Below are 16,190 nucleotides of genomic sequence, written 5' to 3'. Positions count from 1 at the left end.
AACACGCCTTCAGTTGATAAGTGCCTTAGAAATAGTGCTAAATCTGAATTATGTCATTTTAAAATCGCATCATAACGTTTTATGTTTGATTGTTTGATTTACATTTTCAAAATCCTAAAACTTTTTTTTTATTTTTTTTTATTGAAGTTTAAATTAAAAAGATCCCTGATCTGATACTTTTGGACCCTGCTGTATAGGCTATATAATCGAGAATTGTCAGTGCACATCGCAGTGACCCTGCATATGCCTGGCGGTTCTTAACGCCATTGCATTTCTAGTAACGCGCAATTTGCGAACCGCGCAACGCGGACGGCGTAACGTGAAGCGTTAGTCCCCAATCCTCACTGACGCGGGACTCCAGCCCGGTTGTTGCGGCATCAGCGGTAGGAGGAGATACAGAGGGGATACAGGGACTCCTGCAGGCTGATTTCAGCAGCTCAGCACTCGCAGGTGGAGACGCGCACCGATCCGGAGCTTCGTCTGAGAGCCGAGCGCGCGCACTCACTCACTCGCCCAAATTAATAAATAAAATAATTAATACAGCGAGCTCGTGTTCAAACCAACTACAATGAGAGCAAATCTGTCGCAGTCAGTCCAATCATCATATGACTCCCAGCCATTTAAAATTTGATGAGCAGTTTTTGGAGAGCTCCTTGGATTGATCCCAGTGTTTTCCAGTCATGAAGAACAGAAGGGAATATGTGGAATACTGGAGCGCGATTATAGTGTCTCTCTTCTGGATTCACAGCTCTGTCGGGATGCCCCATGTCATACGGATAGGTAAGAGAGTGCGTAATGGATACAGACTCTTTAACTGAACAAACGAATGTTTTTAGTGAGTGTTGAAAGTGTTTGTGCTTGTCGTTTGAGTCCAGCTGCTGTTAGTTTACATTTTGCATTTAACAACTCTGTGGAAAATGAGAATAAATGTCTTGCACGGAGCTGTTTAAGCGCTGGGAATGTAGTTGCGCGTCCATCAGCACGCCGCGCGTTTGAGGAACAGATGGTGCTGCATCGATTCCGTGTATCTCACAAACATTTGGAACCTCTAAGATTTTTTTTTCCTTGTTAAAATTGTAGCACGTTAGAAACGAGTGACATTTGGAAAGCACGCGGGAATTGCGGTGTTTCTTTTAAAATCCGCCTGAAACACAAGTTCACAGTAATAACAGGTGATCTGGGAAACGTTGCGCAGAAGTTTGCCTGGAAACTTCACCTTTACGCACCGTGTAGCCAGACTGAAGGTTCTCGTTAATACGGTCAAAAATGGGGCACTCATGCACTCTGACAAAGAAAGATTTTCCTCGGTCTGAGAAGCTGAAATATGTGTGCCGCCTGGAGACAGGAGCCCAATAAAGATCAATACAGTTTTGTCTGAAGGCAGATCACTTTTGACAAGTGGTTCGATGCCATGCAGAAAAATGGCTCTAAATGTCATTATGAGGCATTAACATGTCCAAGCACAGCCTTTAAGTTCCCCAACAACAACAACACAAAAGAGACAGTGTTGCATCTATGCCACTAAAACAGGATTTAATCATAATTTAAACATCATACTAAAATGCTCCATTTATACTCAAGGTTTGGCTTTTGTTTGATGTAGTTGCATTTTTACTTAATTCCATTTTACTTTTGCACTAAATTAATTTATGCATTTTTTTTTCTCCAACTAGGCAAAATTTAGTCTAAAAGATTTACTTTGATGTCAACCTCCATTTTCATCCTTTTTATTCTTTAAAATAATGCACCCTATTCTGAGGACTCTTTAGTACTTTATGTTCTGGTTCTCCCCCACTACGGATGTGATTGATGACTGTGACTTCAATGACATTGTGCTTGAGATTTGTGATTTTTGACGGCTCAGATCTCAGTTTTTTTTTTTTTTCGGCAGTGTAAACGGTGATGTTTTCTCAACAGCTGCTTTAATATTTCCACTGCACATATGAAAAGAAAACAAATATGACAGATCTCTGCAAAATCTGCTTTTAAAATGCAAAAAAAATAAATAAAATAAAATACCAGACACGACGCAATTGAAATGTTGTATTCTTTTTGATCAGTGTGCAGCGGATACTTCTAAAGTATCCTGTAAATGTGATTTTCAAAATGCATGACTTTGTGGGAGTGCTTAAATAAATATCGCCTGTGCTTTTTTCTTGCACAAAATTTGCGCAGAGGAATAACTGATATCATGATATGTGTACAACAAGCGTTCGGTGGTACCACCAGAGGGCTTACTGTTCCCCCGCGGGCCTGCGTGAGGTTTTATTTGCCACATCGCAAACATCATAGCACGGAAATTCATTAGAGAGGCTTGTGTCCAAAGAGAGCAGGCAGGTTGCAGGGGGGAGGCTGTATGCGTGTCCGCTCGCCGTGAGCTAGCTTAAGTGTCAACACGGCTTGTGTAATGGTGGGCATCCACAGTAGACATGCCTCCATTGATTTCACTGTTTTTACAACGCACTTCTCAGAGGCCAGATGGTCGATCAAACTCGCTCCGCAAGACTGTAAATGTCGAGGGGAAGAGCGTCTCTGCTGTGCCTGTGTGTTATTAGCTGTCTTGCCCTCCTGCTATGAAACTAAAATGGGAAACGCTTTGAAAAGGACAATGCGCTAGCTCATTATAACATTACGACGTTTGTTTATGGCAGAGCTGTAGGATTTTGCAGAATCAAAGTATTTAGATCTGTGTTGTTTGGAACCGGTTGAACGCTCGGCAGAAACTGTGATCTGGTTGATACGGTACTGAGAAGCCTGGAGTAGCTGAGCAATATATAATGCATCACCAGTGCAGGGGAAGAACTGCAAATCGGACAATATACGACCGTGTATTTTCACATATGTGCTGAAACGACCTCAGTAGGGTCACGTGTTTTTGTGCTCCTCCAAACAGCGTGTCACATGACAGTCGTCCAGATCCAAAAACAGCCTTTGAGGTCAAACTCAATGGGTTTTTAATACCCAGCTTGACTTTTCAGGCTAGTTTGGATTCGCCGCTGCCACTCAAACCTTTCAATATTGTTCAGGGCAGCTGCAGCCTATCAGAATCCACTCCAGTTTTGGCACGAACGGCTCTGGACGGCATCCAAATGTCACTGCAGAGTAGTTCATATGTCTTGGAAAATGATGACAAACTCTCAAGAGGTTTGTTTTTTGTAATCCTGATTTTAAGGAATTTATCTTGCGTCATTTGACCTTTAGAAAGAGCCAACTGAATGAGATTTGTCTAAAACCTTGGTAACACATTTACACACGCGGCTTCATAAATTCAATATCCTTTATTTTTTATTTTATTTATTTTTTAAAGGTAAGCTTGTGCATTTAGGCTGTGTCGGTTGTTGTTCAAGAATACGATTAATGGAATAAATTGAATGCCTTTTAAATGAGAGAATCAGCGCCAGAGAAAGATTTATCGAAAAATCAATCGCTTTATCAACCTAAGAGTTACAGTGCTTCATTATGAACAGTTAATCAATCTCACACACGATTTCATCACTCTTTCTGTTTTCCCTTTAAAGACATATTTTCACATATTTTTACAGTGTATAAAATGTCAATAAAAGCATGCATTGCTATCTTAGAGAGTTTAATCTAATTTCATCCAATACTACTACTAATAATTGAATCTTTATGTAATCAGTTTAGTTGTATTTTGTAAAAAATACTGAATCATTTAACTTTCTTAAAATCTTTAAGCATTAGGTTACACACACTTGGATTTGGAAAAGACTAAAAGTCTTTTGCCTTTTGTCAAATGGCTGCTTATACATGCTGCTTCATATAACAGTATCTCAGCACAGGATTTTTACAGCGATTAAAATGCTCTTCACATTAAAAGCACATGATTGTTTGTGAGGCGTGTCCCTTCAACGTGTTTCAAGTGAGCAACTGAATTTCTGCATGACAAAAGAGCAAAGGAAATAGAGATACATTTCTAAAGAAGCTGACAACAAAAATTGTGCCAAAAAAAGGCCATCAGACGCACAGTGAAAATGAATTTTTAATTTTTGTGCAAATTTAATCTAGAAAGCTGTCGTGGGTGAGCTTCGACAGAATTCTTCTGGCAGAGAGGTTGATGCGTCTGTGCTGTGTGTGTGTGTGTGTGTGCTGTGTGTGTGTGAAGTGTAAGACACTGCACGGAAGGGTTCGAGCCCAGTGCACAAGTTCTTTGATGCCCACCGTTGTCTACTGTAGTGGAGATGTGGGGAGACAGCAGCGTCTCACACAAACAACACACACACACACACACACACACACACACACACACACACACACACACGTACATACCGAAAAGCATGTGGTTTGTACGCATGCACACAGCTGTGTGATTTCACTTATGCTGTTGTACACGCACTTCCATTTACAGAGTCAGCACACTTCTGGCCTGCCGATTAGCTTCAGTGCCGTTAATGAGAGCGAGCAGATGTCGTTTTTGTTCGCATGCAACCCTGAATCAAATGCTCCGTGCTCTCTTCTCTCGAATCAGTGTCACTCTGTTATTCTGAAGCTGAGATCTACTAAAGGACTGACTACATACATACACACACACACTTGCAGGTTTTTGCATAAATGCAGTATGTACACACACACACACCCATACAGAATAAACTAATGAAAAGAAAACCAAATGGTGCATAGTGACACACATCATGTGGCATGATTTGATTACGTTAATGCAGCAGAAAATCTCCATTACACGAGTTTGAAGCTTAATCTAAAAATCTATACATTAGGTACAGTATAAATATGAGAACTTGAGGTTTTGGAGAGAGGGTGTGACTTTGACACTCCCGAAGAATTAATAATAAAGAATTTTGATTTGAAAAGAAGGCATGGGTCCTTGGGCGCTTATAACCATGTATGACTTATCACAGCATTAAGAATTGAAATAGACTCATTTTACTTTCCTAATACACAGCCCTGTCTTTATTACTCTTTAAGCGTGTTTGTGATTGAAATTACTTTACTTTTTACTATCACCTTGTGCAGGCTCTTGGTTAAATGAGACATAGGCAAATAGCTATTGCTTTATATTAATGTTTTAGGTCATTTAAAATCTTGGCAATAGGGTAAGGTGAAGTGTGTAATACGTGCACTATAGTACCAGCATGGACAAATGGATTTGCACTTAAATAATAGCATTTATGCAATAATTGCATTTTCAAATAGATTTCTAAAAAATAAAAACAGATTAGCCTCATCTGCATATGGTTGGACAGATATGTAGTCTCACACCATTTGTGAGTCAATGTTTCTGTCATCTTACAAATGACTTACTTATTGTTGCCTCAGATTATTAAAGTTGTGAACTGGAAATCTCACCCTATTTATTTTTTTCTAAAAGCATGCTTATTGAGAATGATTCATCCATGCATGTGTTTTATTTTTTTCCACGGTAGTATCAAAATGTCATATCTCAAGCTTCCAGTGAAACGACTAACTTCTCTCAGGTGACATATCTGTCTTTCAACCCTTTTCATACAGTCGACTGCAAGTTTGCGTAAAGATCTCCCTCCATACAATAAATAAACAGTAGATTGAACTACCACTCTACGTTTTTTTTTTTTTTTTTTTTTAGTAATACATTTCAGTTGAATAGCAATAACCATATGGGAGAAAATATTGGTTGTTATTTCCATTACATCACAAATTTAAGCTGGGGAAGTAGGAGAAAGGATAAAACAACAACAACAACATCATAGTCTAATAATTAGAAAATATAGCATAAGCCAGAGTGCTATTGTTCAGGGCCACAGGTCAAAACAGCATGGCGGCGAGTATGGTATTTTTTATACAACAGTTCAATAAATAAGGAATAACTTCCAATGCATTTTAGACCAAATCTTTTGTCTATACAGTATTTATTATTATTTATTTTTCCAAAAATGAAAATACTCCCAAAGGGTAAAAGCATCAAGCTTTTGTCACTGTGTCACCAACAGTGTTGGGGAAAATGCATTACCAGGAATCAAATTACTTTGTAAAGTAATGCATTCCTTTTTTATTTTTTATTTAGAAGAAAATATCTGATACACTTTTTCAAATAATTAACACCAGTTACTTTGTTTCCTGTATCTTGACTGACAGCTCTGGTGTTGCCATGTTGAGAGAAATCGGGAGGAAGTGCAGAAGCGTTGTGTGCGCTGTGTGAACATGATGTCACTGTAGTTCTAGACTAAATATGAACATGTATTTACTCATCTCACTGCACAAAAACTGATTCAGTATTCCTCAAAATGAATAAAAAACGTTCAACTTCAACTTTATTCAAATATTAAAAAAATATTAAATGATTAAATATGTCAAATAATACAAATATCATGTATGTATTTAATCCCATTTTATTAATCAGTGTCTTTGCTATTGACCTTCGATGTTCCAGTTTTCCCATACTAAGCAAAAATTATATTTTTTTATTTATTTTTGTTATTGCTGAATAATGTTCTCCTGAGTCATATTCTTCATGCCATTTGTTTGAGTGGCGCCCTCTACTGCTCAGACATGCATGGCCAATCAAATGCCGTCTTTAAGTTCCTCATGCAAACCTGCCTTGTTCTTTCCATAGTTGCCCAACAAGATGGTCAACATGAAATAGAGATAACATTACAATGATAGCACAACAGTGAACTAATTCACTGACACATGAGGTCTTCCCTTTCTCCAGGAGCCCTCTACTGTTCTCAGGACAGATGGTGTTTTCATATCACACTACAAAGTGTGCGCTCCACAGCACTAGGTCTTTCGGGAACATATGTTCTTTATAATAATTAATAAGCTGACTAATCTTACACCGATGCAAGTGTACATCTCCTTGGAGAGGAAAGGGTGGGCTAGAATCAAATAATATGCAAGTAGTCTATGATCTCATCAACAGAAATGGTGGGCCCTTGTCCCTGGATGTGTGTGACCTTCCAAACATGACAGCTCTCAGAAAATACATAGCTTGTCAATGTAGTTGTTTTCTCCGTCTCGCTCTTTCAATCTCACTCTTTTTCTCCGTTAGTCTTTTTATTTGTGTTGTTGTGGGAGGTGCTACACCAGCAGACAGAATCAAATTTCATGTCCACCTATTTGTCTTTATTACGAGCCCCTGTCTATCGCATCCGATTCCCACTCACTCCCGTCAGCCGGCCCCTGCTGGGAAAGTCAAACAGAATTAAACTGTCCAAACGGGAAAACCCCACCATGTTTTGCTATGTGATCGCAGGTCACAGCGGCAGGCGGATAAACAAAGACGAAGACGCGGCGAGATGCCGTTGCACCGTTTCTCAGTCATGTGAGCGACCAGACAAGAGCTCCGATCGACGCTCATGTGCCAGCTAAATATCTGCTGAGACTCTGCCTTTGAGAAGCAGTGAAAGGAGAAAGCAAGCTTGGGAGACTCTTATTTAGTTTGTTAATTAGCTCGAACCTTTTGATCCCAATTTAAAAACCTGCCACGTTGCAGCGCTCGCCTCTTTTGTGCATTGCCTGGAGCAAAATAAAACGGAGCCCATTTCCCCCCTTTGCTTTTCAAATAGTGTGGCATTCAAGTCCTCCCCCTTGACATACTCCCTCCTGTTTGAGGCGAACTGCCGTATCTGTCTGCCGACATGCCCTGTACCCGCAAAAACGCACGTTAGATCGCCCAGTTCTGCAATAATACAGCGTCAGTCCGTTTCCTTCAGCTTCACTGAGCACTGATGACATTGAGGTACATTGATTTAAATGTACATTCTGTGAAGAGGTAATTCACTAAAGAGATTCCTTTATTATTCTCAAACAGTTCTTCTAGACAATACGATTAAACTGACAGCATATGGAGACTTTTGTTTAAATTTCTGAAGGTTAAGTGTGCAATGTCTTTAATGTGTGAAATATCTGAGGCACTAAAAGGAGTCGGTTGGTTTAACTTCATGAAATCGTGATATGCAGTTCTCATTGGTTTGAAATAAAAATTCACAAAAGATAATATTTTATCTCAGTTGGTTCTACTTGGCCATGAGATCAATTGATTGATTGATTGATTTTAAATGAGTAAAATATTTGATGTACTGAACACACACTCACACACACACACATATAATGTTGAATTGCAGAATATAAAGTAAGCAACATTGGTCACTTCAGTGACGTTAGCAAGCACACCACACAAACACAAACAGAACAATAAACAATAAGTCCTCCCCATTACTTAAAATCACATAAAATAACACTTAATTTCAACATTTAATGTCTTGATGCAGCCACACACGAAGCATGTTGGGAAATAGAAATCTACTGTCCAGTTAAAGGTAATGCCTAGACAAATGATCAATGCAGTCTGATTTTTATTTTGACCCAATTGTGTGTAAGTTTGGGCAACTAGCATTAGACAGGGTAAGTTAATTTTTGGAAGTCTGTTGGAAAACAGTGATTATTTTATAATCCAGAAAGTACGCACTTTACATCCTTCTCTTAAATGGATCTAAAGAAACAATCGCAAATGGTACTCAAACGTATCAACACATCATAATCTGCAATAAGCGAGAATTTCTTATATATTTTTTTCAAGGGTCTATTTTTTTCAAGATCAAATTATTTGAGATATGCTATCCACACTTTGTAGCTTTGTAGCTAAATTGATTTTGTTTTATGTAAAATTTTATGCTGTGTATACATTTTTAAGAAACATTTGATACAACCTTAAGGTATGGAAGAGAATCAGAATAAAATGTTTATTTTGGATGAGCGTTAACTCTCAAAAAAAAAAGTCTCAACATGGCTAGAAATGTATGACTGACCAAAGGTACACAATCCTATAACAAATGGTAGCAATTTTTTTCGAATTGAATACCAACACACAAATTAAAACTTGTCAAAAATAGCAACTCATGAGTGGAGGAATGCTGACATATACCTGATGGTCAGTCTGAAGTACCTGGAAATTAACACAATTTGTTATTTATTCTAAATTGTTCCTGTTACAACCGCTAATCCGTGATCTACAGACAAGACGTAAGTTATTGTGATCATCAGTCCATTGGCACTCAAAGAGGTCTGTGGAGGTCAACTAGAGCTTAGCTGAATGAGAGCTGCCTTTGAATTTCTATTGAGCAACAGCTCTTTTCTCCCACCTCTCCTTTGTCCTTCTGAGAATCCACAAGTGCTGTTGAACATTTCCGGTTATGAAGGCATGCAATTAACAGAGAATATAACTATTGTGTTTCAGCATTCCCAATAAGATACTTATTTTATTGAGAAATTCTACAGCGGAAGTTGGACTAAAACGTTCATAAATTGAATGCAGATAGGCAATTCTAGGTTTGTTTGAACAACCACTTGAATGCCCATTTTAAAAGCTATCCAGTAAAGAGTAACAAGGCTTTTTATGGATCCATCCAGTTTTTCTCTGTATACTTATCTGTGCATTTGTAGCAGTAGAGATTGAAGTAGAGCAGAGAGTGTTGACCTCAGATAAAGCGGTTGTGAAGGTCAAGAGACCCACAAGTCCCAGAACTTCTCAAATGGATGCTCCAAAAAGCACCTTCGAAGTGAAAAGGTGAACTATTATATAAGTTATATGATGTTTCTGGAAAAGAAGATACTTAAACAATTCAAAGTTGTGTAGTTTTCATTGGTGAGAATATGCAGCAGTATTGGACGGTGTTGTTTGCTTAAGAACAATAACCAATCACAAGAGTCTCACTTTCTGTTGTCATTCATTGTGCAACTTTGTGCAGTTTTTATGCTCTTGCCTGTAGGAATAATAATAAACTGTAGATTAAAAGATCATCAGCACTGTAGAAATTCAATAAAAAACAATCCCCTTCATGGAAACAGACTGTGTTGAACAATAAGTTTGAATACAGAATGATGGTAAAACCAAATAATTAGCTGAATTAATTAACACTCTGTTCATTGATCGACATCAGACTTGAACTTGAGATCATGAAATTTGCATGAATATACATAGTTGGTAATCAATGTGTATTATTTAGCTTTAAAAAGGAAGATAAAAAAATATTCATTCTTCTCCTGATCCTGCGGCAAAAAGAATTTTGTGAGACAATTGCTGTTAATTTGACATGCATTGTTGTGGTTGCACTGGTTTATTCAAATATTGCATAAACTTTATTTTCTGTAAAGTTGCTTTGTAACGATTTGTATTGTAAAAAGTGCAATACAAATAAACTTTGGAATTTAGTTTTTGTAGGGCAACATTTAAGACTCCTGATGCAGCTCATGAAATTGGTAGACTGAAATTATTTATTGCTTTGAGACATACAATATTTAAATCTTGCCATGTCTATAAAATGTGCATTACTGAACCGTAAGCCAACAGCTAATATGGGAAATGTCAGGGGTAGTGTAGAGTCATTCAGGCAGGAGATGAGAGCGGCAAGGTGAACTCTGATCTGGGGAGCTAAAAGATTACCAATAAACACAAGAAAACAAGGGCTTTTGCAGCCGCCCTTGACAATAATGTGACGTCTGGACTTTGCAAGGTACTGCATAAAGATTGGACCAATATAAAGCTCAGAAACAGCAATGTTTTGAAATGCCTAAATTGATTTGGATTTAAATGTCATGGACAGTCAAATGATTCAGAAGACAAGGTTTCTACTGAAAGCCGCACACAAGCGCCTCTTGAATGTAAACAAGTACAGTTCAATATTGTTGTAAATATGACGTTTATCATAATTCGGATTTGTCTTCGTTGTAGCTTGTGACTTGGGTATTAAAAAAAGAAAGAAAAGCAGACCAGTGTACGTGCCTGCATCTGCACGCTTGTCTGTAGTCGTAAAAGTCATTATCCATACATGAACACGTTAAAGTTTCAGTGATAAATCATCGGTTGTGTTTGACATTAGTTCACTCCAGGTTGTGGGTTTTAAAAAGGATGAATGAAACCCAGTGATTGAACAACATGAAACGAAGCAGTGATTGAAAAGAAAGAGGCACGTCTAGGCCAGGGGACAATCAGTGGGTCTTTGTGCCGTTTTCCCAGCCGGTAATGACATCTGGAACGCCTCGTGCATAGAAATAGGCATTAGCGCTTGGGCTGAATCCGGTGTGGCTGCAACTCTACAAAGATGACAGAATCCACACAGTGAACGTCTGCAGGATGGGGCCTATTAGAGACCAAGATCTGTTTGAGCTGCTGACAGACTTGAAAAGAAAGACTTGAGAAGATATTACCTCCAATTATGGGGCTTCCTGACCAGTGTGATCGAGTGGGACTGGGAAGGCTGAGCCCTTTCATACTCTCGACACGTCAACTTCTTTTTCAGAGGCCTTCTGATGGTATACAGTGGCTTTCTTTCCTCATTCCTTCATCCCTCGATCTCCACGTCCACATTCTCGGCCCTCTCATCTCTTTTCCTCAGAGATCAGTGATGCAGGGCTGAGCGTTTCAAAGTCATGTGGAAAAACACCCCCCGTTTTCTGAAACGGAAAGTGTTTTTGTGGGGGACTCAACTGCAAAGTAGACTTCATCCTGTCAAATTGCAAATTTAATCCTATCCAGCATGTGCAAATGGTTGTAATCCCCACTGGGACACAATGGTCTGTTCACTTCTCATCCAACCCCTGCCTCATCTGGCTGGATTATAATGTCTCTATCTGAGTAATGATTGCCAATTACACATCTTTATATAATGGCCCTAATGCCATTTGGGTCTGCGCTATCCTATGCAGAGTTTAACAGAACAGACTCAAGTGCATTTTTAAGGATTTTATTAGCAGATAAAAATAAAAATGATTTTCACCCCCTCAGCCAACCAATTAATCAATCAATCAATCAATCAATCAATCAATCAATCACCCAACCTTCCAACAAGCAAGTCAATCAATCATTTAGCTAACCAACTTATCAACCACCCAAACTACTGTACTAACCAGCCTGTCAATCATAGCATCTGCAGTCTGTGACATAAGTGCTTCAATTCAATCAAACGCCCAACCATCCAATAAGCTTATCAATCATTCACTCATTCGCTAACCAACTAACCAACCAGCCAAACTACTGTACCATCTGTGACACAGTTATTGACTCTGTCATGCCGAAAGTATGCATTTTCTGTGATTTTCCAGTAATCTGAGTAGCTTGATTTGTCTCAGCTAGATGGAATAAAAGCTGATTGCCTTCCCCAGGTCTTGATGGCAAGTCGGAGTGTTCTCCCCACAGAAGGAACGTGCTCCTCTGGGGACTGATTGGCTTCTTGGCCCTCACAGTGCTGGCTGACATGTTAGCTGTGTAGCGGAGTTACACCTGACAAAGTCTTCATGATTGGAAGACTTTCTCTGCCCTTCCGAGCCTGAAGTATATCAATTCTCTTGTGTGAATTTGCCCCAGTTCACAACTGTTGCGTCCATGTTAGATTATCAAAGGGTGATAGATGTTTCTACCAGCGGACCATATACAATATTTGGAAAGATGAAGAGATGAGTTGGTGACCGAATATCAGGGTATAAATGACCTGTCCTGTGTTCTATGTGCACAGTATTCAGACTATCAGCTTTTAGCTTTGGTTGGTTGTTTTGGAGTACAACTTTTATTGCATTTTTTCAATTTTTCTTTCCATTTTTTTTTTCAGCAAACCAAGAAAATGTCAAAGTGGTGAACAGTTGTGATGTGTATTTCACTGCAAAACCAAACCCACCTGCAATCCAGTTTAACCAGGTGCTAAATGTTTTGAAATAGCGCTAAAATTGTGCTGTGCAATCTTGCCTAATTTGCCTTTTCACAAATCTCAGAGCTAGATTTCTGCCACAAATATGATGTGCTTTAACAGAATGCAAGCAGAACTGATTTATATTTAAGAGACGTTTGTCTACAATTTCTATTGATCATGGCAGCACTCATTCATTAAATGACAGAGAAGAGCATTTTAGGCATATATCCAGATATAGAAGAGTGCACTTTCACCATTTTAAAGAGTCAATTCAGGAGCTTTGATTGCAGTTGTGGAGTGATGCTGTAGTCCAATAAATGTTTATTATTGCATTTTGGTGATTTGAATTGAAATTTGTCAAAAAAAAAAAAAAAAAAAAAAAAAAAAAATATATATATATATATATATATATATATATATATGAAGAGTTCAGATGCAAAAGCCTCTAAATGCCATTTGAAATTTGCATCTAAAATTAGGATTTTTAGCAAGCTCCTATGCTTAGGTTGAGTCATTTTACTTTAATGGCAATGTGCAGGTCCTTTGCCAGACTATTAAAGTGAAATAACTGAACATAAATATAGGAGCCTGATAAAAATCCCAATTTTAGATGAAAATTTCAGATGGCATTTAGAGGCTTTTGCATCTGAACTCTTCATATATATATATATTTTCTTTTCCTATTTTCAGTGCAATTTTATTATTCACCAGTAGTAGGCTGCACTGTGCAATTGTGTTGGCAAATTCTTCCATGCATTTCTAAAGATTCTTTGAGTATAGCTTACCTGCTGAAATTTGTAGTGACTGCCTAATACACTGTATGTGTATTATATTTTGCCGGTAAGGCAGTGAAATATGTTTAAAATGTAGTTTTGTATGAACATATCAAGATTTTAAATAAGCATTTTTACATGGTTCCGAAGCATGCCGCCAATGGTTTCTATGATCTATTTTTGGCTTGCATTGCTTTTTGGAAACACAGCTCTGGCTGTTTTTCATATAACTTAGGGTGTACTCACACTGCCAGTTTGAACAGTGCCCGAGTGCGTTTGACCACCAAAGCGCGGTTCGTTTGACTAGTGTGAGTGCTCCGAATCGTGCCCGGGCGCGGCTCGATTGGCCGGCCCTGGCCCGCTTGGAAAAGGTGGGCCAGGGCACGGTCAGGTTGGACTCGGGCGCGGTTCGCATGCAGTGTGAGCGCTAACCGTGCCGGGGCACAGAAAAGGACGCTTTGCATCACGGTTTTGCGACGCTCCAAAACCAAAATGGCAGGGAAAGGGTCGCTTTGGTCTACGGCAGAGGTGCAAAACGCATAAAAAAACTAAAAACTGCAAAGTCCTTGCTGCACTTCAGCTGGTATCTTGCAAACATCCTCATACGAGCAGCACGATTACGTGAAAATGTTCGCGCCACTAAGGCGACACATCTGTTTAACAACAGGCTGTGGACCAAACAACACAAAATTATCCACAAAGAAAACAGAGCGATGCACTCCATTGTGTTCAGAGAGCGCCGCTCTTCCTGTTTATCCCGAAACCGTCGCACCATAATGACGTAAGCGTGCTCCGGCACGAATGCTGAAACCCTATATGTGAGTGCAGGCCAGAGGGGGAGTGGGGAGGGGGGACAATCGTACTCGGGCCCGGTTCATGGCAACCGTGCCTAGTGTGAGTACACCCTTAATCTTCACACAAATAAAAATAAATGCATCAAATAATAAATGTGTCACAAACAATCCAACTGAATAGACTGTACGTGTGTTGGAAGCACTACAATTTAGTATATTTTAAATTAGTGAACATTGCAACAGAAGTGTCTGGAGCGTTATTATTGTTATATTTTTGTTTAAATATTGTTTTTTAAAAATATATTCATATTTTCTTATTTCTTTCTTTTTAAACCATGTTTTGTCATTTTTAGCATTTTTATGCTTTGGTTCAACCTTTAAACTCTGCATACAGCTCACATACTGATACAATATCAAATATATTTTGCATCAGTATAAACAATTAATATGTAACCTCAGTGTGAGCCAAATGTTTTCAGTTTGGGAAGGGCTGCAATACAGTACAATAAAGTATGACAGATTGCAGTAGTCTGCAGCTACAACTTCACACTCAGGAATTATATCTATGTGAATTGCATAAAGTAATCATTCCAGTGAATAATCAGTGCTATTCTTTGTGAACTCCCCACAATGTCCTTCATTTAGGATGAGCACATCAAACCACTTTTTCCCTCTCTTTTTTCACTTTCTTTTGTTCAACAACACATTGACTTTGAATGAATGCAAACTGTACTTTGTTAGGGTCAGCTGATGAAATCTCAATGTTCTGCTCAGACATCAGCCAGATTTGCACTAATGTCAGAGCAGAGCATTGTGGGAATGTATGGCTAGAACAGATAAGTGCTAGTTTCTCTCTGGCTGTCAGGTTTTGAGCAATGACTGACATGGAAACCAGCTTTTTCTCAACTGTCACATGGTCCGTCCACAAAATGGAGGCGCTTGTAATGACTTTTTTAGCAAGGCAATTTTAATAGAATATCTCTAATAGCATTCACAATAATTTCATTTGAAGACATGATTGAAAGTAAGAGAATGTGGAAATGAAAGGAAGAAAAAGCTATTTTCTCTCTTGTTAATCTATATGAAGGACTCAGTGTTCTTTTCTTTAGTGTATTATTCTCGTGGGAGAGTGTATTCACGGAAGTTTCATTTCATTGTGATATCTACTTTTGCCTTGAATCTCAGACTATCCATCAGAACATTTAAGACATTAACTAGACAAATAGAGGAACAAGCTCACACCAGACAATGTGGGAAAAATGGAAATGCATTTCCTCTGTAGGGTGGTAACTGCTAGGGAATACTAAATACAGAACATCACTCTGAATGTCGTTAACATATTTTGAGGACAAACTCTCAATATTGACTTTAATAATAGCCAGTAGGTGCTGGATGTACGGTTTGGATAGAAGCTAGTTACAGTTTGCAGTTCAAGGTTAACTTGCAATGACCTTTCCATTCCAACCCATCATAAACTGTTATCTAACCAGTGCCTTGATGGAGGTATATATTATTATTATTATTATTATTATTATAATTATTATTATTACTGAAGTAGGTGAGATACTGGCTGGTTGTAACAAATTTAAACCTATATATATATATATATATATATATATATATATATATATATATTTATATATATTTATATATATATTTATATATATATTTATATATATATATATATATATATATATATATATATATATATATATATATATATATATATATAAATATGGCAGACGACATAGAGCTGTGATGTGTAATTCTATCTTTCCCTTTTAGTTAACACAATTTTGAAAGTGACACACAGTTTTGTGTATGTACATATTTTTTGTTTATGTATTGTGTTGTTGTTTTTCCCCCAATTTTATTTAAAATATGTACTTATTTGACATAAAAAAATAAAATATAAATAAATAAATGTTTAAAATTAAATGGATGTTTGGGGAAATGGGTTGATGGGAGTTGGAATAATAATAATAATA

General features: G+C 38.1%; 1 protein-coding gene across 1 annotated transcript in view; it reads left to right on the top strand.

Annotated features, from left to right (window-relative positions):
* Positions 1-680: 680 nt before the first annotated feature.
* grik3 (glutamate ionotropic receptor kainate type subunit 3) overlaps positions 681-16,190 on the top strand; it is a 132,023-nt gene continuing 116,513 nt past the window's right edge. Inside the window, exon 1 of the mRNA XM_026284710.1 lies at positions 681-780. Coding sequence (XP_026140495.1) covers positions 681-780 — 100 coding nt within the window. The remainder of the gene's footprint in view (positions 781-16,190) is intronic.

The sequence above is a fragment of the Carassius auratus genome, chromosome 16 (assembly GCF_003368295.1).
Source record: "Carassius auratus strain Wakin chromosome 16, ASM336829v1, whole genome shotgun sequence".
NCBI classification, from domain to species: Eukaryota; Metazoa; Chordata; class Actinopteri; order Cypriniformes; family Cyprinidae; genus Carassius; species Carassius auratus.
The sequence above is the reverse complement of the archived record's forward strand: the minus strand, read 5'-3'. Positions and strand labels throughout refer to the sequence as shown.